At 35.9% G+C, this 21307-nt stretch overlaps 7 protein-coding genes across 9 annotated transcripts; 3 read left to right on the forward strand and 4 right to left on the reverse strand.

Moving 5' to 3' along the window:
• On the forward strand, positions 42–1474 carry LOC104750616 (protein BASIC PENTACYSTEINE3-like). Of its 2 annotated transcripts, none has more exons than XM_010472440.1 (2): positions 42–75; positions 492–1474. In XM_010472440.1, exon 2 carries the CDS (start codon positions 513–515, stop codon positions 1335–1337), a length of 825 nt encoding a protein of 274 aa, XP_010470742.1. In that variant the 5' UTR covers positions 42–75; positions 492–512; the 3' UTR covers positions 1338–1474. The 2 variants fall into 2 exon arrangements, with proteins under 2 accessions (XP_010470742.1, XP_010470741.1); XM_010472439.1 differs by lacking the exon at positions 42–75 and adding an exon at positions 86–231.
• On the reverse strand, positions 1455–2776 carry LOC104750615 (putative clathrin assembly protein At1g68110). Its single transcript, XM_010472438.2, has one exon. The coding sequence runs from the start codon at positions 2702–2704 to the stop codon at positions 1586–1588; it is 1119 nt and encodes a 372-aa protein (XP_010470740.1). The 5' UTR covers positions 2705–2776; the 3' UTR covers positions 1455–1585.
• On the reverse strand, positions 8582–9452 carry LOC104750617 (E3 ubiquitin-protein ligase SINA-like 2). The gene has a single exon (XM_019238008.1). It carries the CDS (start codon positions 9397–9399, stop codon positions 8821–8823), a length of 579 nt encoding a protein of 192 aa, XP_019093553.1. The 5' UTR covers positions 9400–9452; the 3' UTR covers positions 8582–8820.
• LOC104750618 (IAA-alanine resistance protein 1-like) lies at positions 9961–12728 on the reverse strand. The gene is made up of 11 exons (XM_010472442.2): positions 12288–12728; positions 12109–12192; positions 11917–11966; positions 11679–11730; positions 11464–11586; positions 11150–11373; positions 10935–11078; positions 10728–10835; positions 10544–10645; positions 10408–10452; positions 9961–10306 (listed from the first exon to the last, which is right to left on the reverse strand). Exons 1-11 carry the CDS (start codon positions 12604–12606, stop codon positions 10151–10153), a joined length of 1407 nt encoding a protein of 468 aa, XP_010470744.1. The 5' UTR covers positions 12607–12728; the 3' UTR covers positions 9961–10150.
• Positions 13298–14693, forward strand: LOC104750621 (annexin D5-like). Its single transcript, XM_010472444.2, has 6 exons — positions 13298–13428; positions 13520–13665; positions 13749–13967; positions 14034–14249; positions 14332–14421; positions 14490–14693. The coding sequence occupies exons 1-6, from the start codon at positions 13353–13355 to the stop codon at positions 14691–14693; spliced, it is 951 nt and encodes a 316-aa protein (XP_010470746.1). The 5' UTR covers positions 13298–13352.
• LOC104750619 lies at positions 14499–16758 on the reverse strand. 2 transcript variants are annotated; one of them, XM_019238133.1, is made up of 8 exons: positions 16616–16758; positions 16358–16487; positions 16209–16284; positions 16046–16118; positions 15865–15960; positions 15737–15787; positions 15311–15664; positions 14499–15209 (listed from the first exon to the last, which is right to left on the reverse strand). In XM_019238133.1, the coding sequence occupies exons 1-8, from the start codon at positions 16676–16678 to the stop codon at positions 14889–14891; spliced, it is 1164 nt and encodes a 387-aa protein (XP_019093678.1). In that variant the 5' UTR covers positions 16679–16758; the 3' UTR covers positions 14499–14888. The 2 variants fall into 2 exon arrangements, with proteins under 2 accessions (XP_019093678.1, XP_010470745.1); XM_010472443.2 differs by having other exon boundaries at positions 14501–15209; positions 16358–16484; positions 16616–16757.
• On the forward strand, positions 17075–19000 carry LOC104750622 (E3 ubiquitin protein ligase RIE1). Its single transcript, XM_010472445.2, has 5 exons — positions 17075–17679; positions 17943–18059; positions 18167–18299; positions 18389–18547; positions 18634–19000. The coding sequence occupies exons 1-5, from the start codon at positions 17204–17206 to the stop codon at positions 18793–18795; spliced, it is 1047 nt and encodes a 348-aa protein (XP_010470747.1). The 5' UTR covers positions 17075–17203; the 3' UTR covers positions 18796–19000.

Consider the following 21307-nt stretch of genomic DNA (forward strand, 5'->3'; position numbering starts at 1 on the left):
CCACCCTTTATCTCTCTCTGAAAAGGCAAAAAAAAGAAAGAACAAAAAAAAAAGCAATCGAATTCACCATCCTCGGTAAGTTTCCTCTCTCCAATTTCATAAAATATTTTAGTATTTGTACTCTTCCTCTTCCTCTTCCTCCTCCTCTCTTTATCTCCATTGATGACGTATTATCTCCACAGTCACATAACCCTCTCTGCATCATATACCTTGTTGTTTACCTGGAAAAATGTCAGATTCTGAAAACCCTAATAAACGAATCCTAGATTTGGTTTGGTTTTTAACTCTTACATTGACTCCTAGATTTGGTTTGGTTTTTAACTCTTACATTGACTCCTAGATTTCAATTTCGCAAAATTAACATAAACCCTTTTATAAAGTTGAGTTCTTTCGAGGATTGGTTTTAGAATTTTCGAATGTTAGTAGAACAGAACAGAGATTGATACACAGATATGAAAAGGAATGATCTTTATTTGTTTGTTTGTTTGCAGCGTAAGTGTTTTGTTTTGATTATGATGGATGAAGATGGATTGAGCAATCGAAACTGGGGATATTACGAACCGTCTCAGTTCAGGCCAAATCTAGGGTTTCAACTCATTCCAGACAGAAACGAGAAGCCATTTGTTGTCTCCCCTCAGAACCAAAATCAAAACTTTATCACTCCTAGTGTGTTGTATCGTGGTGGTGGTAGCAGTAGTAGCCTTATGTCGTTTCCGCGTGATTACACTGCCTCTGATGCACCTTTCATGAGTTATAGTTGGTTGAACAAGCATAGAGATAGCAAGTTCTTTAGCAATGTACCTAATAATCCTTCTAATCATCATAACCTTCTTGTTCGGGAGACTTCTAGGATGACTCAACCGATGCAGCTTTTGCAGCCTGAGGTCGAGGATGAATCTCTCAAAAGAAAGCATCAGAGAGGTGCTCCAAAGGCGAAGAAAGAGAAGAAACTGAAGGATAACAATATGCTGAGAGTTCAAAGAGAGAGAAGTCCGTTGTTTAGGAAGAGTATAGAGATGGTGATCAACGGGGTTTCTATGGATATTGGATGTTTACCAGTTCCTGTCTGCTCTTGTACCGGGATGCCTCAACAGTGTTACAGATGGGGTTGCGGGGGATGGCAGTCTGCGTGCTGTACCACTAATGTTTCGATGTATCCTTTGCCCATAAGCGCGAAACGACGCGGTGCGAGGATTGCTGGAAGGAAAATGAGCCAAGGTGCCTTTAGAAAGGTTCTTGAGAAACTCTCTGCTGATGGTTTCGATTTTTCAATCCCTATTGATTTGAAGTCTCATTGGGCAAAACATGGAACCAATAAGTTTGTCACTATCAGATGAAAAGTCTAACCTCTGTTTTTTTTTTGTTGTTGTGGGTTGTGTCCTGCACCATAGATCTTGATTCAATTTTTTTTGTGTCCTCTATGATCAGAACTTGGAGTCAAACTCGGCAATGTATCATCAAAATGTTGTACCTCTTTTTGAATTTTAACTCAGATAACAGCGTAAAAAATTGTGTGTTTATGTACAGAACCAATAAAAAAAATGTCAATCTTATCCAGATTGGTTGTAATGCAATGTCTCACTCACTAGAAAGTAATCAAATCTGGCATTGTGTAATTGATATAAACTGGTTGCTTCGTTACTATAAGAGGCAGATGATTTTGATGATACTCGTCTTCTTTCCTGTTGAAACAACGATAGTCGTCTTCGAAAATCTCCCATTTGTCTGTGATGATCGTCTGCAGCTTCCCCGGTTGCTCCAACACTACCATAGCCTTCTCATCCTCTACTTCCACTTCTTCTTCTTTCTCTGGCTTCGGCTTCTCGATCATTTCCTCGATTCCTTCTACTTCCTCCTCGGGTATACAAACGAACTGAGGGGTTTCTCGCGCGTTAGGGACACCAAAACCTTTGCAGAAGTCGAAGTAGATGGTGAGATCCTCTCCCTGAGAGGTGGCCTTATGGACAATCTTCAAAACCGTTGCAGCTTCTGTTTTGCCAGCCAATGGAAGGATTTTGATGATGCCGCTGCGAATTCTACCGAAGATGTTGATACTCTCTATCACGAGACAATCCATAGCTTCTAAGATCAACGTCTTCTTCATATTGTCAGCAATTGGTTTAATCTGAAGAATCATGTCGAGGAGAGACTGAAGTTTCTGTATCGTTTCGAGGTCTTGGATCACCTTTTCGCCTTTCTCAGAGGATTTAGTTCTGTTATTACGGAAGCGGTGAATCTGATCGGACAAGAAGGAAGAGTAGTTATGAAGGAAAGCGAAGTATGTCCGAACAAAGATGTTGAACCCCCAAGTCTTGCTGAGACACGAATGACCATCGGAGAAACCAGAGAGATCGAAAGGAAGACGACGGATCTCTCCGACAACGGAAGGAACTTTAGTACAGAGAACACCGTGAAGAAGCATTAAAGATTTGAGCGCAACGATCCAGCTCCGGGTGTGGTTGACGCGGGTTGAGAGCGCATTGATTAGAGTCTTGAGGTTGAGAGGAGAAGAACGTATCCATTTGTAGACGCGGTGAGCGTTAGAGTAGTCGACGGATGTATCGTCGTGGGAGGTGGCTTTGATGATAGCTGCTTCGAGATCCGCGTTCCGGTATGAGCTGCTGCTTCGCCGTGAGAATCCAACGGCTAGTAAGCTTTTCCGGTCTTTGATTGCGGCGGCAGCTCGTTTCCACAGCTTCATCATTTAAGCCCCCTCCCTCCTATCTCTTTTTGCTCTGTTTCTCTATGTGAAACCTCTCTTCTTCTATCTTGAAAATCAAAAAAGTCATCTCTGTAAAAATGTCTTCTCTCTATTTTGAGGTTCTTATTTCCTTTACCATCCGTTACAACCGTCGTAACCGCTTTGTTTTTCAAATACTTTTTTGATTTTTTTAGTCAAAAAAAGAAAGTTTGCACGTGCGATCTTATGCACGTGTGTGGGTAGATTCGGTTTACATAGTGTGAAGATTCTAAACCAAGCCGAATTCGAAGAAATTATATGAGAAACGACGAGAATACATTAGAATATATCGTAACTAAACCGAAAAGGGTAATAACCATTTTCCCGTATTTCCTAAATTATTATTTTAAATGGCAAAGAATGTTTTTTTTTTTTTTTTTTTTTTTTTTTTNAGTCAATCATAAAACAAATTATGTATTACAGTTAATTAATGTAAGTCAAACTTTGTCTTTTCCTTTCTTGCTTTATTTGACATATTAATCTATTACAGATGCTAAGTTTGACGACTACCGTTCAGTTTATTCGGTCAAATAAAGCAAACGATTGGAATTTATTTGTCCAACAACAGCTGATTTTATTATTTATCAGTGTTCTCTGATTTAGATTCTTGGAACTCCATTCTTGGATCACATGATCCGAACAGTTTTCTACTTAACCACTCTCACAACACTTTCGTGCACAGTCACTCCGACGAAGTAAGTCTTTAACTTAGATGTTTGGAACTGCGTTCTCAGATCACATGATTTGAACAGTTTCCTACTTAATCACTCTCGAGTCAATTATTCTTACAACACTTTTGTGCTCATCTTTAATACTTACTACGTCTCAACTGCCTAGACAAGTCTATTTCCATTCAACAACTTGTCCTAAAATCATATACACTCTCATACCAAACTGAGACGGCTGCACCCGAATTCCCAATCCTTACACAAGACACACGCGAAACAATCTCATCAGAACCCCATAATTTCGACAAGACAACCGACGTAGAAATCTCTCTTTACAAAAACTAACACAAATACACGTTAGGTCTAACTAACCCATACTCCCCATCCACAAAACACATTCATCCGAATGTATTTCAGCTCCACAAGCACCTACATTTGTAGACTTCGATTACCCTGCATTAGACTCCTTCGACATTCGACCAAACAAGCCACTTGTCTCCACTTCATGGAACAAACTTCACTTAATCAAACACCATCTCATCTTGGTACATAGCTGCACAACTAACCACCCCCAAGCGACCAAGTAACAAAAGAGATGGACCGGAACACTCCATTCCGCTCTAACCACGGACTTCGCCTCACCAACGATCCGCTTCGACCCCCATTGGCCTTTCTGCCAACCAATAACAATAACTACGGTTCACTTCCAACAACCGCTTAAATACTCTCGACGATTCTCGTCCGAAATCAAGTCACCAAACACTCTGCAAGCGCTAACCATTGGTCTCGATCGACACCTCCACCTGGTGTTAGTCGACACCCCCACTAGGTATCACCATCAACTTTTCCAGTGTTGCTCGACACCTATACCTGGTGTCGATTGTCACCCATCGCACAACATGTGATCCAAACACCCAAAATTAATTAAAATACCAAATATATAAAAACAAGTTTTGAATTTCCTTAATTAAATATAAACTTTCACACATAAATACAATACCATCATTGTTAAAAGTCAAAACCACTCATATATTATTTAGAAAAATTATGGGTCACCTCTAGGGGTGAACCTTTCTTATTCACCCCTCTTAATTAACCAATCAAAATACAACAGTATGTCATATCATATCATATTTAAAAAGTAAATCAAAATTAAAATAAAAAGATAAAATAAATTAAGGAAACAAATTATGTTGATTTTTTTATAAAGGAAATTATGTTAGTTTGAGTTTATAAAGGAGGATTAGGATTTAAATTTTATAATTAAAGAATTTATACGTAGATTTGAGTTTATAAAAGAATGGTTAGTGTTTAGATTTTACAACTAAATGAAATTATATGTCGGGTTGAGTTTACAAAAGAGTGGTTAGGATTTAGATTTTATAATAAAATGAAATTATATGTCGGTTTGGATTTACAAAAGAGTGGTTAGGGTTTAGGGTTTAGACTTTACAACTAAACAAAATTATATGTCGGTTTGGGTTTATAAAAGAATGGTTAGAGTTTAGGGTTTAGATTTTACAATTAAATAAAATTATATTTCAGTTTGAATTTATAAATGGTTAGGGTTTAAATTACTTAATTAACCAAAACTATATTTTGGTTTAGGTCTATAAAAAATGGTTACGATTAGATGTTATAATTAAAATCTCTGATATAATATTAGAATTAATAATTTTAAAATTGATTGATCTACCGAATTTGTTTTTAAATTAAGATTTGTTTCTTTAATTAAGAATGGATGAATAAGAGAGGGGTGAACTAAAGAATTGTTCCATTATTTATGTCTTGAGCTTAACAAAAAACAATATAAACCCACAAACAATGAACACAATCTAATAAAAACCTCCTGTTACCACCGTACAAGGTTTGTGTTTCATTACCCATTTCTTTAAAAAAAAAAAAACAATTTTTTTTAATAAGTTTGCGTTCATTAACCACATATTTCCCTTAACGTTTCTACAAACATTGTATTTTGTATTTTTTCCAGATTTAACAGATATTCAAAGAAATAGGATGCAAAGAAGACAAATATTAGCAAATCATTAAAAGAAATAAATGCTATTTATATTTTTTTGGCATTTTTAAAAATATCCCTCTTTCTATGTCATTTTTTAAAAATATCCCTTTATATTGTCCATTTATAAAAATACCCCTTTTTGATATACAAAATGACTAAATTCTAAATCCTAAATCCCAAATATTAAAACCCTACCCCTTTAAAACCCTACGCTAAATATAAAATAGAGAATCTAAACCAAAAAAAAATTCTAAAAATTAAAATATTCGAAAGAGGGCGAAATGAAAATATTCAAAAAATGTTAGTTTTGAAAAAGGTATCTCAAAAAGGAAATTTCTATCAAATTCTCACTATCAGTAAAACATGAGGAACTACAAATATAAAATAATACATATTAAACATTTTAAAAGTAAACCAGTGACTTTAACAAAAATTTGGAACAACTAAAATACAATTTTTATAAACTAAAGATATATCAGAATTATTGAAAAATTAATTTAATTTATCTCGGGCATCATGAGATAATTACAGAAATGGTAATATATTATGTGCAGTATAATAATTATTATTAATTAATAAGTGGAGATATATTAATTAACAAAAAATTGTAGACTATTTACCAGATATATCCAAAATAATAATATTAATCTATACTAAATAAAAGTAGGAGCTATAAGCTTCTAAGACCATCCACATATGATTTAAAACATCCAATTGGGATTTTCCATATCACTAATTAACATTTTTTAGATTTCCAAATTTTTTTATATTAAAAATTATTCTAAACAACTAATCAAGATTTGACATGTCATTCATTAACATTTTCTAAATTTCCAGAATTTTAAATTTATGGAAATAATTCATTAACATTGGCTAGAAATTTTTTAGACAGTGCTTCAGAACCAGTATAAATAAGATTAATATGTTTCCAACAACAAATGAGCAGAAAAGCTTGATTTATCAGGCGTCCAAGTTTAAAAGTTTTATTCGGTTTGATCCAGTTTTTTATTTGATCAAATTACAACTTTAAGTTTCAAAAAAAAAATATTATAATATTTTAAAAAATGAAATGTTTAAATATTATAAATATTGAAAGTTCTTAACTTTTATAAAGGTTTTAAAATATTATAAATACCTCCATAAAAAGTTTAAAATATTTTAATTATTTTAACTCTAAAAAAAATGTTACAAATAATTAAACTACATCTAAAGTTTAAAATATTTTAAATATATAATCTCTATTAAAAATTTTAAAGTTGAAAAATTAATAAATAATATCTATCAATTTTTTTAATATCTTGAAAATACCTTACTTATATCTATTTGTGCTTTATATTTTTTATGAGCTGTAAAACATGTTTTTTTTTTGTTATAACTTTACAGATGATTTGATATTCTTGCAGTAAAAAAATTATTTTTAAGTCTAAGAAAGAAGGATTGACGTCGTAAAACTTTGATTTGATGTTATTTGTGTTTAATGAAGAAGGATCGACGAAAAGTACAAATATTTTTTAACTATACATGTGTTCATATTACTTTTTCTGCAAGTATAGATTTTAGTTTGAGAAGTTTCAATATGTGTGGATCTAAAACCGAATAATATGGATGAAATTATAAATAATTGGGTGCATGTGTTGACTATGCTGGTCTTCATGAATTGCACAAATTTTATGATAAAAAATGATTTTGGTCTTGGAGTTTGAAGGGTTAACAAGTTGTGTGGTAGTCTAAAAAAAGGTTTTTCATAGGAAAAATGAGAAGAAGTTGACGAGGAAAAAGAAGAAAAAGAGTATAATGAAGAACCAGACGGTAAAAGTAATGACGACAATTACCATAAAATTTGACAATAAAAATGACAAGAAAGAATATGAAGAATAAGAAAACATTGAATAAAAAACATGAAAATATAGGTGGTAGCGATCAATTAAATATGAAAAACGAAATAAATTAATGATTATAAAATTGTTTCGTTTTCCTGGTGGTGAAAGAAATGGTTTAGGATATGTGAGGTCACCAGTTTGAACCGCCTCACCTGGACGTGGAGTTAAATTCATGATTTTTTTTTTATCAGATTTGATTTTATAATACAACTGATTTTTATAAGATAATATAAGATAAAAATTGTGTATCTAAATTTTTTTTCCTTAATACTAATTTAAATTTTTATAAGATAATATTTCATCAAAGGACATCAATCGTATATAATTTTCATCAAAATATATCAAATAAACTCACGCGTCGTGGGTTCAAAACCTAGTAATATAGAAAGAAACCCAATAAGGTTTCAAGTTAACCAAAAAATACAATAACAATGGAGGAAAAAAACACCAAAATTAAAATACAATAATTGAAATAACAAAAAAAAAGTGAAAACAAAAATCTAGCATGGGATGGCCCCTAGTTTACTATATGTTCGAATACATTTTGATTCTACGTCCTGCAATTTCTTTATATAAGTTAATTCTTGAGTTTGTAACAAACAACAGAGACCATCAAAGTTGCTCTCTGTTGACAGAAGGAAAAAAAACCTAGGACTAAACTAACCAGTCAAAAATAAAACACAGAATCTGCAGGGAGCGAGAGGAAAACAAACAGAGAATCTCGTCTTTATAAATTGAATGTGTGTGTTCTGCTTTAAGCAACTACGTTCTCACACATGATCAGAATTCATAAGCATTGTGATTCCAAACCTATTGAAACTAGGAAATCCTTCGCATATGTTATCAGCATCATCAAGCTGGTCACCTAACCAACGCAACACGAAGATATGTATATGACATGATCACTTGATCATGAAAAATGGTTTGATACAACTTTCGAGAAACGTATATGATCCAGTTAATTATCGAGCACCCTGGAAGAGACGAAATCACTTTATCCTCGTAAGACTCGAGACTCCTGGTGTCGTGTGTCCCAAATTACGAACGAGAACTGAAAACATATTAAACCATAAGAGTTAGGAGCCACTGTGTTGTAAAGCTAGGCATTAAATCACCATTAGTTAACAGTGTATTAAGAAAGATAGCAATATGATGAAATCTTGCAAAAGCAATTGTTCTTAAGATTTTGGACATCTTAATCATGGAGAATTAACCCGTCAAATTTAACAATCAATCACTAGAGAACAGACAAATTAACCCGTAATCAACCAAGTAAAATTATAAGAAAATCCATAATTTATGCAGATGAATCTAAATCCGAGATTACATAAAAAGGAAAAACATAAGAGTAGAGTTTAGAGTGCATAGTGGATAAAAAGTAGCTAACAAAAAGATGAGAATTACATATAAAGGTAGGCCATTGATATAATTAAATAACAAAACAAAGGATATATATGATAAAGAAAATATCACTCCTCTTACTCTTCTTCATCTTATTGAGAGATTCCTCTTTCATCTCCGGTTGATGCAAATTTCCATCTTCATTGAATCTGTGTCACCAACGAAATCGTAAGGGACGAACATGAAATCCTTTTCAGGAGTTTCGGAGCTAAATCTCTGAATTCTATTCATCTCGGATTGTTTAAACGTCATAGTGCGTTTGCGACCTCCCACCGGTGTCGTGTACGAGAGATGATAGGAGAATTCCCCAACTCCTGGAGAAGAAGGTGCTATACAGTTCACTGTCACGTAAAACCCTTCTTCCACCGCGAAACACTGAACCGCAACCAAGGGACCATCTGCAGATTCCTGAAGGAATAAAATCTTCTCATTAATGGACAGCCGTGCGCCAGTGAAACTGCCACACACGAATTTAGCATAGTAGTCCTCGTCGTTGTGGTTAGCAGAGAAGTGACTATAGAGATCCTTGTACACACCGCTGTAGCGACAGTATGGTGCAGGACAGCGGCACACAGCGAACCTGCATTTCCTCTCATGGACTAATTCTTCGCCATAAGTGAACTTCTCTGTGCAACCAAAGTTGACGTATGGGCATGGAACAATGACTGCTTCAACTTCTCCACCATCCATGGCTACTTGGTCTGATATTTTTTATTTTATTTAAATGCCTTCTTAAACAGATGTGTTTGGTGTTAAGAATTGGATCACTGAGTTTTACACTTTTATTAGAGTGGAAAATTTGGTTTAGATGATAATTTGGACTAGTTGGTAATGAAGTTAGAGCCGCCTGAACGTTTCGGATAATTTGGTTTAATTCTGAATTTCGGATAATCTGAGGTTTAAACACATGTGTTTGTTTGGTGTTAAGAGTTGGATCACTGAGTTTTATTAGAGTAGAACATTTGGTTTAGTCAATAATTTGGACTAGTTGGTAAGGAAGTTAGAGCCGCCTGAACGTTTCGGATACTTTGGTTTAATTCTGAATTTCGGATAATCTGAGGTTTAAACACATGTGTTTGTTTGGTGTTAAGAGTTGGATCACTGAGTTTTATTAGAGTAGAACATTTGGTTTAGTCAATAATTTGGACTAGTTGGTAAGGAAGTTAGAGCCGCCTGAACGGATAATTTGGTTTAGTTCTATTCTATTAAATAAAATAATTGAATGGTTTTTTTAAAAAATCATCACATTAATGATCACACCAATAACCATAATTGAAAAAAATCGTTACCCCGTTTTGAAACGTTCTCATACAACATTTGGTTTTTAAATGCTCATGTCTAATTTCAATTCAAAAGTTGAGTATTTTTCCTGTAGTTCAAAACAACAATACCCGAGCTTTGGGACTTCTACATATGTTAGAAGAAGACAACTGTTATGAGATCATTCTATAAGAGAGATGCAAAGAGCAACACTCATGCCAAGAATCAAAGATATCAAATGGCACGCGCTGTTTTTAAGTGTCGATTTCCCAGAGTTGTTCATCTCCGCAAGAACACCAGCAACAGCTATGTATATGAATCCTCCTGCTGTGAATCCCTGCAAAGATTTCAATTCACCAACCAAATATATATTCATTAACATTTTAGATGTGTTATGTTAGTTACACTATCAAAGCGATGCAATATCATATTTACTACCTCAATCAACGATGACTGTCCTGGTTCATTTCCCCATACCAAAACCTATGGACCGTGACAAAAAACATCACCAGAGTTCGTTCAGTTAGAATATTCTAGAATTCTGTTAAGCTGTGTGAAGATATAAAAGACTTGCCAATGCAGTTCCTGCAAGTGCGGAGAGTGCAGAGAGAAAGTTGAAGAAGAGTGCTTTCGTTACAGTGAAGCCTGACCTTACTAGAATCCCAAAATCACCTATCTGCAAGGGGAATCTTTTTAAGGAATCATACTTGTTGCTATGCATATTTTCAAGTTTGTTTAGGAAATATAGAGTAGGCGACCTCTTGGGGTAGCTCGTGGGCGAGTAAGAACATAGTTCTGGACCATCCACCAACTGATCCATAGATGAGAAATGCGCTTCCTAATGCCATTCCATCAGTAAAATTGTGCTGCACAACAAAATGAGCCAAAAATAATTCTCATCTTTGAACAATCTTTCATTAGCCTTGTCGAAGCTTTCAATGAATGAAAAAGGAGCACGTACTTACAACACCATCAGAGAACAAGTTGAGGTAACCAAAGACTAGGCTTGAATGCGTCTCCTCCTCTTCTGGGTTGTCTAGTTTTCCATCAGAAGTCATTTCTGCTCCTGAATCTGATTTATCAGCAGCGTCACTAGCAGAAGTCTTTCTCTGCAATGAAACATACAAGTCATAATATGGCGGTTTCCCAAATAGCCCGTAAATGAAGTATGCTAACTCACCTTACGGAGAGATCCATCTGTAGAGCTGCTAGAGGCTTTCTCTGATGAATTTACAATAGCATCAGAGGAAGATTGTTGGTCCACATTTTTATGATCAGCTTCATCCTTAAGTTTCTTACTGCCTGCATGGTGGTGGTGATGGTGGCCCCAGGTATTGGAACCAGATGAGTTTTCTTCAACATACCGCACCAACTTCTCCACAAGAAGGAAGACCACAATCCCAGCTGGACAATCAAGACGAGATTTTGAAAGTTTCACTTTAGTCAAACTATATTGTTCAATGTACACAAGAGGAAGTGTGTTCTGATACTTACCGAGTACAGACAATCCAACAGACAAATCTTGTATAGAATGCGAGTGTGAAGGCGAATCCGAATGAGAATGATCATGATGGGCATGGTTCTCATGGTGATCATTAGAGTGAGAGTGAACACCACCTGCCAAACGAAATGAGAAGGCTTTTAATGTCAATTCATGGAACAACGCAGATACTAAAATGAGAATCAGATAAATGTGTCCATTAATATACCAAAAGCATGGGGCAATTGGTGAAGGAAAGCATCCCCCAACATAGCTCCTGCCTGGTATACAAAATAGATTGAATCAATAAAAGACTATTTGAAGTAACAACAGATCATACAGACACATTTCCAAAAGTTATGATGTATAGAGATTGCTAAATCAAGTATTTTGACAAATTCTCAGAACCACTCCACCACCACCAAAGAAAACCTAATGTAGTAAAAAAAAAAAAAAAAATGACTTACCCCAAACAGAGCCAACGCATCAACAAACCATTTTGATGGCTTCCCTTCAACTGTAAATTGAAACAGAACAGGTTACAACTTACAACAAAAGACTTGAAACAGTCAATCTCAAGAGAGAGACAGAGACTTTTTCTCCAGGACAATTAAAAAGCAAGTCTTTTTGGTTCATAGAGATACAAAAGAATTGCTTACCAAACATAACTGGAAGCAAAACAAGACAGATGAGTGAGGCCAAGCTAACTAAAAGAGAGCATCCCAATGCATTGAGCCACAAAGCTGCAAATAAAAAAACAAGAACAATAAGTCGAGAGATTCATAAGTCCTCCCACTAATTTGTAAAACCCAATGTAGCTCAAAGGAACCAAATTTACCAAACCCAGTAAGACTAGAGCTTGATTCGTGAACGTGATCGTGATCATGAAGACACGGCTCAAACCCACACAACCTCATATCCTCCTCTTCAGCAAGCTCCTCCGGCAACTTCATCTCAAACTTCGCCGTCGTCTTCTTCACATGATGATGATCGTGGTCATGGTCATGGTCATGAGAATGACTACACCCACCACCGTGATGATGAACGTGAACGTCACGCGCCGGCGTAGACTGAGAGAATCCGGTTTCTACGCACAGATCCAGAAACAGGACCAAAAACATAATCGGAACCAAGACGTTTCTCAGCGAGAACGACATCAGAGCTAAGAAGAGCGACGGTTACTGCAAGTGGCTTCAATGGTGATGAAGCAGACGATGCAGAAGAAGAGAATGATAATTCCGATTATGATTCCGAATGTGACAACTTCCATTTTTTTGTAATAATTAACAAAAATCGTATCTTTTTATAATTTGTAAATTTGGCCCTCTGTTTCGAAAATTAACTAGAAAACCCTATTTTACTGGGAACTTCAGTTAAAGAGACTGGGACTCATCCACTCACGGATGAACCTTCCGGACCACATGAAAGGTTTCTATACCATGTTCATTATGGAAGATGTCAAGTTAGAAGTTCAAGATCCAATCTTGGTTTTGTGAAAATGAATTTGTTTTACAACTATTAAATGATTTTTTTAGAATACTGTATATATGTATAATATACTATTAGATTTATTTGTAACTTCCGCAGGCTTTCGAAAAATCAAACAAAATGTGACAAAAATGTATATATGATATATTGTAATGTGAAACATAGAGAGATTAGACTTGTTATCTGTTAAATTTTATTCATCAAAGCATCTATCGTCACACGAAGGAAACAGAGGATTCAGTTCCTACAATCAAGGTCTAATGTCCATTTCCCAAAACACAATCGCCACAAAACACACCCCACACCAACGAAACAAAAAGAAAAAAAAACCAAAAACAAAATCAAGAAGAAAGAAGAAAGGTATAGAGAGTTTGTATGATATCTTCTTTTGAATCTTTAGAGAAGGAAAGAAACAATGGCAACAATGAAAATACCAATGACGGTACCTTCTCCTCGTGTCGATGTTGATCAGCTCTTTAAGGCCTTTAAAGGTATGTCTTCGCTTCGATCGCTTCTTATGTAAGTTTTATAACAACTGGTTTTGTTACGTTTTCAATTTATATCTTTTGTGCAACTCTTCAGGAAGAGGTTGTGATACTTCGGTGATCATCAACATCTTAGCTCATCGCAATGCAACGCAAAGAGCTCTCATCGAACAAGAATACGAAACCAAATTCTCAGATGACCTTCGAAAACGTCTCCATTCCGAGCTTCATGGTCATCTCAAGGTACGTAAATCTAAGCCTTACAAAGAAATGTTTATTCATGCATGATTTTAACACAACAATTTTTTTCTTTTTTTTTCTTTTAGAAAGCCGTTCTTCTGTGGATGCCTGAAGCAGTGGAGCGAGACGCTTCAATACTGAAACGTTCCTTGAGAGGAGCCGTGACTGATCACAAAGCGGTTGCTGAGATTATATGTACACGATCTGGTTCTCAGCTTCGTCAGATCAAACAGGTTTACAACAACACTTTCGGTGTGAAACTTGAAGAGGACATCGAATCCGAAGCTTCTGGCAATCACAAAAGAGTATGTCACCTCTATTTGATTCAAATGACAATAGAGATTGACATAAACATATGTAATATGTAACAGGTTTTGCTCGCATATTTGAACACTACACGTTATGAAGGACCAGAGATTGATAATGCGAGTGTGGAGAACGACGCTAGGACTCTCAAGAGTGCGGTTGCAAGGAAGCATAAATCTGATGACCAGACGTTGATTCAGATATTCACAGACCGAAGCAGGACTCATCTGGTCGCTGTTAGATCTACTTACCGTTCCATGTTCGGCAAAGAACTTGGAAAGGTATGATCAAGAAATCAGAAACTTGACTCCAAAGAGTTTTCCAAAAAATCTTGAACTTCTCTTTTTTGTTCAATCTTGATAGGCCATAAGAGATGAGACCCGCGGGAACTTTGAGCATGTCCTTCTGACAATCCTACAATGTGCTGAAAACTCTTGTTTCTATTTCGCAAAGGTAAACTTAACTTTGATGTTTTTCTTATATCACAAAGTTAACAAACTAAAAAAATCTGAAAAGCGCAGGCGCTGAGAAAGTCGATGAAAGGATTGGGAACAGATGACACGGCGTTGATAAGAGTGATAGTGACAAGAGCAGAGGTGGATATGCAGTTCATCATCTCGGAATACCGAAAGAGATACAAGAAGACTTTACACAACGCTGTTCATTCCGATACAACTGGTCATTACAGAACTTTTCTCCTCTCTCTTTTAGGCCCTAACGTTTGATCTCTTTATATATCTATATCCACTCCAACATTTCACTTTTGATTCTCTGTATCTTACAACATTTCTTGCAACAATCTTGAAAGGATATTAAAATTATGTTTATATATGTCTAAACAAATAAGGGAGCAATTCAAACTGGCAAAAGAGAGAAACTGAGAAGCTACTTAAAATTCATCATCAACACATAAATAATATCTAATCAAATTCGACTTTGTGTATAGTTTGATAAGTTTTCCATTGAGGCAAGCATAATAACAGCACCTGGAGTAACTTAGATGTATATTCTTCCCAAGAGGTAACAGCAAGAGATATACCTGTTAAGTCGAGTGATTCCTTCAGATCCTCATTAGAGCATGAATATCCAAAAGTTGTGGTCACAAGGTTCTCATCTGGCAGGAAAACTGATTTCAGAGCATTGACAGTTTCCAACTGAGGCTGGGACATAGCTTCTACCGTGTCATTTTCGACATTAAAAGTTTTGAGTTCAGAAGCTTTCCAATTGTAGAACTGAACAACCTATTATCCAGTAAATGGAAACAAAAAGAGCCAGTTTAATGATTGAAACTGAGGTCCAGTTAAACTAATCACTCAAAGCCTTAAGGTCTAAGAGAAAGTACCTGAAGAGCATGAAGAACGTTGGCAAATTTTCGGGTGAGTAACTCTCCTCCTTTAGCTATTTGTAGTGTTCCCATGAGTTGTTCTGAGGCATCCGTAGAATGATCTTCACCTTGTAAGCTATGTAAACCAAAACCAAGAAGGTGCAACCTCGCAAAGCAGATATTGAAACCAATGTTTTGATTCGAAGCATCTTGATGAGGACAGAACCAGTACATGTTAGTGGATGCAGGCAAAGGGAGGCAAAATTCATGTAATGTGCATTGAGAAAGACGGGTGAGAAGCTTAGAATCTTCGTCATGGGATGAGTCCCGGCTAAACCAAAGTGCAAGAGTCAATCTTTCTCCATCTGTTACCTGTTAAGTTTCCATTAGTAACTTACTTAGGGGCATACAAACAAACTAAGAGGCTATATAAATGAGGCGAACCTCATCAACCGAATGAATATTCCGGTCATCAGCTGTGTACAAGATAACATCCTGGTCAAGACACAGACTCATTATTCTTCAATCTGAGTAGTAACTGTTGATTCAACTGAAAAAAGAACAATACTTACTCCAGCAGAGGGAGCAACAGTTGCTGGTTCGCCACTCTGAAAATGAAAAAGCCCGCCTTTGAAGTCTTTCCCGTAACTATTCAAGTAACAAACTGCCTTCAAACCAACTAAAAACCAAAGTCATATAACCACATAAACCTCATATTGAACAATAACGTCTATAGAATACTGAACTACGAACCGCGAAATCCCTTTGTTTCAGATATGGTCTGTTATCATCACTATGCCAACCAATACTCGCTCCTCTGCACCAACTGATTCAAATACCAAAGAAAACAAAAATAAATTATTTCTTTGTTCCTGGCTTGTTCTGTGGGGGAGAGAGAGAAAAAAAGCTGACTAACCTGATCAAACCAGTGAATTCAATAAAAAGCTCAAACTCACAACCAAATGTTTCCTCTATCTTCTCTTTCAACCTTTCTGTTACTCAAAAAACACAACAAAAGATCATCACTTAAAAGCTAAAAACAGAGAAGAAAGATAGGCGGCTGACCTCGAATGGAGACGAAAGGGATGATGAGGTGAGGAGAATCGGTGGCAATGAGGTGAGAAAGAGTAGTGGAGAAGACATTTGGTCTGTACCCAATTGTACTGCAACTCTTGTGTATGAACTCAAGCTCCTGCTTTTTTTTTTTTTTTTTTTTTTTANTTTTTTTTATTAACGGCAAAGTGTAACCAAACCACATGATTAGCCCAAATCTTAAAGACACAAAACTTTAAGCAAAAAAAAAAAAAGAGAGAGAGGGACAACCTTGCACTCTGCCGGCGACAAGAAATTGTGTAGAATCAGCCTGGGATGCTCTCCTTCCGACATCTCTTTCCTCTCTCTATTCGAATTGGTTTGTTTAGGGTTTTCTAATTTCACACTTGTTGGGAATTGACCACGGATTTAGGATTTCTCACTAATTATCCAAAATTACAATTATAAACTTTTAAAATTTTTCAGTTATTTTTTAAATTAAAATACTTAAAATATAGATTTTGTTATTTTAAATTTCATTCAATAATTATCGAAATTAAACCAAATTATCCGAAATGTTCAGACGTCTACCAACTAGTCCAATTTAATGACTAACCAAATGTTCTACTCTAATTCCAAACACCAACACATCTGTTCAAACAGGCAATTAAATTTTAAAAAAATCAGCACATTAATGATCACATCGATAACACCAAGACCAAGTACTAGTAGTACTTATTACTTAACTCTGTCTTGTCTATTTTGACTTTTCTTTTTATTTTGAGAACTCTCTAATCTAATACTGGTAGGTACCAGAGAAACACAAACCCTAGATTTTAACCTCACTTTTCTTTCAACGGAGGAATCATCAAATCAACGATGTCTTCCTCACCTCACTCACCCACCGGTTCCGGCTCATCCACACCGCTTCTCCGTTCACGGCAATCTTCATCACCTCGGCGTCAGCCTGTAATCGCGGTTCTGTTAGGCCGAGCTTCAGGGAGACGAGGAGGAGCTTCGATGGTTGTTAGAGAGACCGCTGCTCAGGAGCTTGAGGAGCGACGAGCTGATTGGGGTTACTCGAAGCCTGTTGTTGCTTTGGATATGCTTTGGAACTCTGCTTTCGTCGTTGTTGCGGCTGCGATGCTTTTGGTTTTTAAAGATGAGAAGCCGAATGTGCCGATTAGGATTTGGATCTGTGGGTATGCGATTCAGTGTCTTGTTCATGTTGTCCTTGTTTGGCTTGAGTTTAGGAAGAGGAACGCTAGAAGCCGACCTGGGGATTTGGAATCTGCTGCTCAACAAGATACGAATCAGGATAGTGAAGATGAGGATAGCGATGAGAGCATCCTGAGGTTAGTTTGGTTCTTGATTTCTTGAAGTTGTGATTGAGGGTTTTGAATGCCTTCTTGTGTTCTCTTGGTCTTAGAATCGTTACTTGCTATTAATCTCTGCATAATTCGAAAAGGGCAGATTCAAATTCTGAACTTGTATCATCAATGATGGAACTCTAGAATGTGTGTGATCAAGGAAGCTAGTAGCCTAGTCGTGGGGAGAAAGTTACTAATTAGATTTGTTAGTTCTTCAGGAAAGTTACTAATTATTTCTCTTTTTGCAGTACTAAGACTTGTGAATCAATGAACACCATTATATCATTTGTCTGGTGGATCGTTGGCTTCTACTGGCTTGTATCTGGTGGTGAGATACTTCTTGAAAATGCATCGCATTTGTACTGGTATGGGTTGATCTGGCTGAATCTTTTGTTACTGAAACTCTATTGTTTCTCTTCTTTTTTTCAAGCTGAAATGTGATGATATCGTTATGTTTATTGAATGCTTGCAGGCTAACCTTTGTTTTCCTAGCATTTGATGTGTTCTTTGCCATCTTTTGTGTTGTGCTGGCATGTCTTATTGGAATCGCACTCTGTTGCTGCCTCCCTTGTATTATTGCTCTTCTTTACGCAGTTGCTGGACAGGTATGAGCTTAAAAACAGCAACCCTTTTGAATATCAGAATTACCTTTGGAAGAAATGAAAGCAATGAACATCATTTGTGATTTGTTCAGGAGGGTGCATCAGAAGCAGATCTCAGCATCCTTCCCAAGTACAGGTTTCAGAGGATGAATAATGATGAAAAGGAAAGTGACGGTGGTGGGAAAATGATACCCGTCGAGGCAGGCAGTGAGAATTTGGGAAACGAACGTGTGCTTCTTTCCGAAGATGCTGTAAGTGGTGATTTTTTTGGTGGATGTTTGTATAAGAAATTTTGAGATGGAATTGAGATTCAGAGATTTTTTTTTTGTTTGTGTAGGATTGTTGTATATGTCTGAGTTCATATGAAGATGGAGCAGAGCTGGTCTCACTTCCTTGCCACCACCACTTTCATTCGACTTGCATCGCGAAATGGCTGAAAATGAATGCTACATGTCCACTTTGCAAGTTCAATATTCTCAAAGGTAATGAACAGGAATGAAGTAATTAAATATATATAGAGGGAAACATTTCATCTTTTTTGTTCTATGTTGTGTTCTTCTTCTTGTTGTATAGAGAGAGAGAGTAGATAAAAAGAAAAAGGAAAATGAAAATGATTTGTATCGTTTTGTAAGTCGTAACTCGTAAGACAAAAGAATTTGTTGTCATTCCCTTTATTTTTAATAAAAATATTCGTATAATGTAGATATATCTTTGAAACAAATCAAGACCCAAGATCCGAGGATCTTTGACGGTTTTGGTCCATGATTAAAAAATTGCATAGGTCTAACTGTCCAACAAAGACAAACACAAGCACCGGTTTGGTTTTGACTTTTGACGGTTGTCCGGGAGATCGGGATAGTTTTCATCGACCATTTCGATGAAACGACGTTGCGTGTCACGTTTGTAATTGGTACGCAAAATTGCATAATGTGTGTGTTTTTCTTACTAACCATGAACCAACCACACCTGCCATCTCTACAGCCACCACACAAGACACGAGAGTAGGCACCACCTCAGCTGCCAATTCTCCTTTGTCTAACACTTCTTCCATCGTATGAACTTGATTTGTATTTCCTCTGTTTTAGGATGATCTTTTGTGTTCTAAACACTTTTAGGATGATGATTGGTATGATTAGGATGATATTTTGGTAAGACTATGATAAGGATAACTTTTTGGTATGATTAGTATTTTTAATCATCATTTTCTTTTTAATTAATAGCGTTTTAAATTGGAAATTAACCAATATCAAACATGTGACTATTTTGTGATCAAACCAAATAACAAACAAAAACTCCAAACTCAAACTCTTGTAACTAGTCCCAAAACCGTCCCGCTATAGGACTACTTAATATGGTCACAAAAGAGTCCTTAAGTAAACTTCGTTGTATTTTAGTCGGAAATGTGCAACTCCAATACCAATCACTTAATCGTCGCTTATATACGACTATACTTTATAGTCGGAAGTGAGTCACAAATTAGACACTATATTGCGACCGTTTTATTTTGCAACCGTTTTTTACGACGAACATAAATGGTCGCTAAGTAGTCACAAATAAAAGGAGTCGCAAATTGCGTGTTTTCTTGTAGTATAAATATTAATTTGGAAATTTGATCCATCTATTTATAAAGTTTTCAAGTTATTTATAAGATAGTGTTATGTTAATAATCCTTTTAATATTTTGAATATATTTGGTAATATTGCTGTATTTTACACCAAAAATTTAGATGTTTTCTATTTTTCACGTAAATTTTGGTAACCCAAATTTGAAGTTCAGAATGACGAATGATACAAAATCTTGCTAATTAAGCAAAACAATATAAATGTTGTTTTTGTAGTGCATGTGCTTTAAAGTGATAAGTATACGAGATTGCTATCTTTTTCTCTATATATAGAGAAACTCTATTTTAACTCTATAATTAGAGTTAAACTATTTAATTTACAAAGTATTTCTTTTAATTTTTAACTTTTTATTTATTTATAACCAAAATAAATAAAAGAAATTTTTTAAGAACTAACTAGGTTGGTATCCGCGCTACGCCGCGAGATTATTTTTTTTATATTATTTTTGTCATATTTTTCTGTTTTATTTTTCTAGATTCATAATTTAATATATGTTATTTAGAAGCAATTCATAAGTTTTTGATAATTTCAATAGTATTTTATTATTATTATTATTATTTACATCATCAGATGATACTTGAGTTTTTTTTTATTTCATAAACTTAGTTTCTGAATAGGTTTTAAATTTTATTACCAAATAAGTTTAGTGATTACAAATCATTAGTTCTTGATTTCTTTCTCACTCACAAACTCTCTAGAACAGTAAAACATATTACTCTTTGATGTCTACATTTTAAATGTTCTTGATGGATCTCTTAGAGTTCTTTAGGTTCACCCACTTCAATCTTTTGTCTCATAAATCTGACATAATGTGACAACCCATCCAGTTGACCCCATTAGCCCACTGCTAGCTTGCCCCCATAGGCCCGAAGATGGCCCTGCAGGGCATCGATCCTAACCCCTCACTGTGGATATCCCAATCCACCAGTAGGTTATTGGTGCGCCAAGCGTTCCTCAAACCCTGGTCCCCACCCTTTAACAACCTTCCCACAAGACAAGTTGCCACCAATTGATCTGCAGATCAATCTCATAAATGCAGATGGTGCGTTAGTCAACCCAAACGACATCACCACAAACTCATAGTGTCCATACTTTGTCCTGAAAGCAGTCTTCCTCACATCTGTCTCTTCTATCGGGATCTGATGATAACCCGATGCCAGGTCTACTTTGGAGAATCAAGTAGCACCTCTCAATTGATCCAACAACTCATCGATCCTCGGAAGAGGGTACTTGTTCTTCACAGTGACCCGGTTGAGACCTCTGTAATCGATACACAAGTAGAAACTCCCATCCTTCTTGTTAACGAATAACACCGGCGCTCCCCACGGTGATACACTAGGGCGGATGAATCCCTTGCTCAACAAATCCTCTAGCTGCTTCTTCAGCTCT

The sequence above is a fragment of the Camelina sativa genome, chromosome 16 (assembly GCF_000633955.1).
Source record: "Camelina sativa cultivar DH55 chromosome 16, Cs, whole genome shotgun sequence".
Classification (NCBI taxonomy): domain Eukaryota; kingdom Viridiplantae; phylum Streptophyta; class Magnoliopsida; order Brassicales; family Brassicaceae; genus Camelina; species Camelina sativa.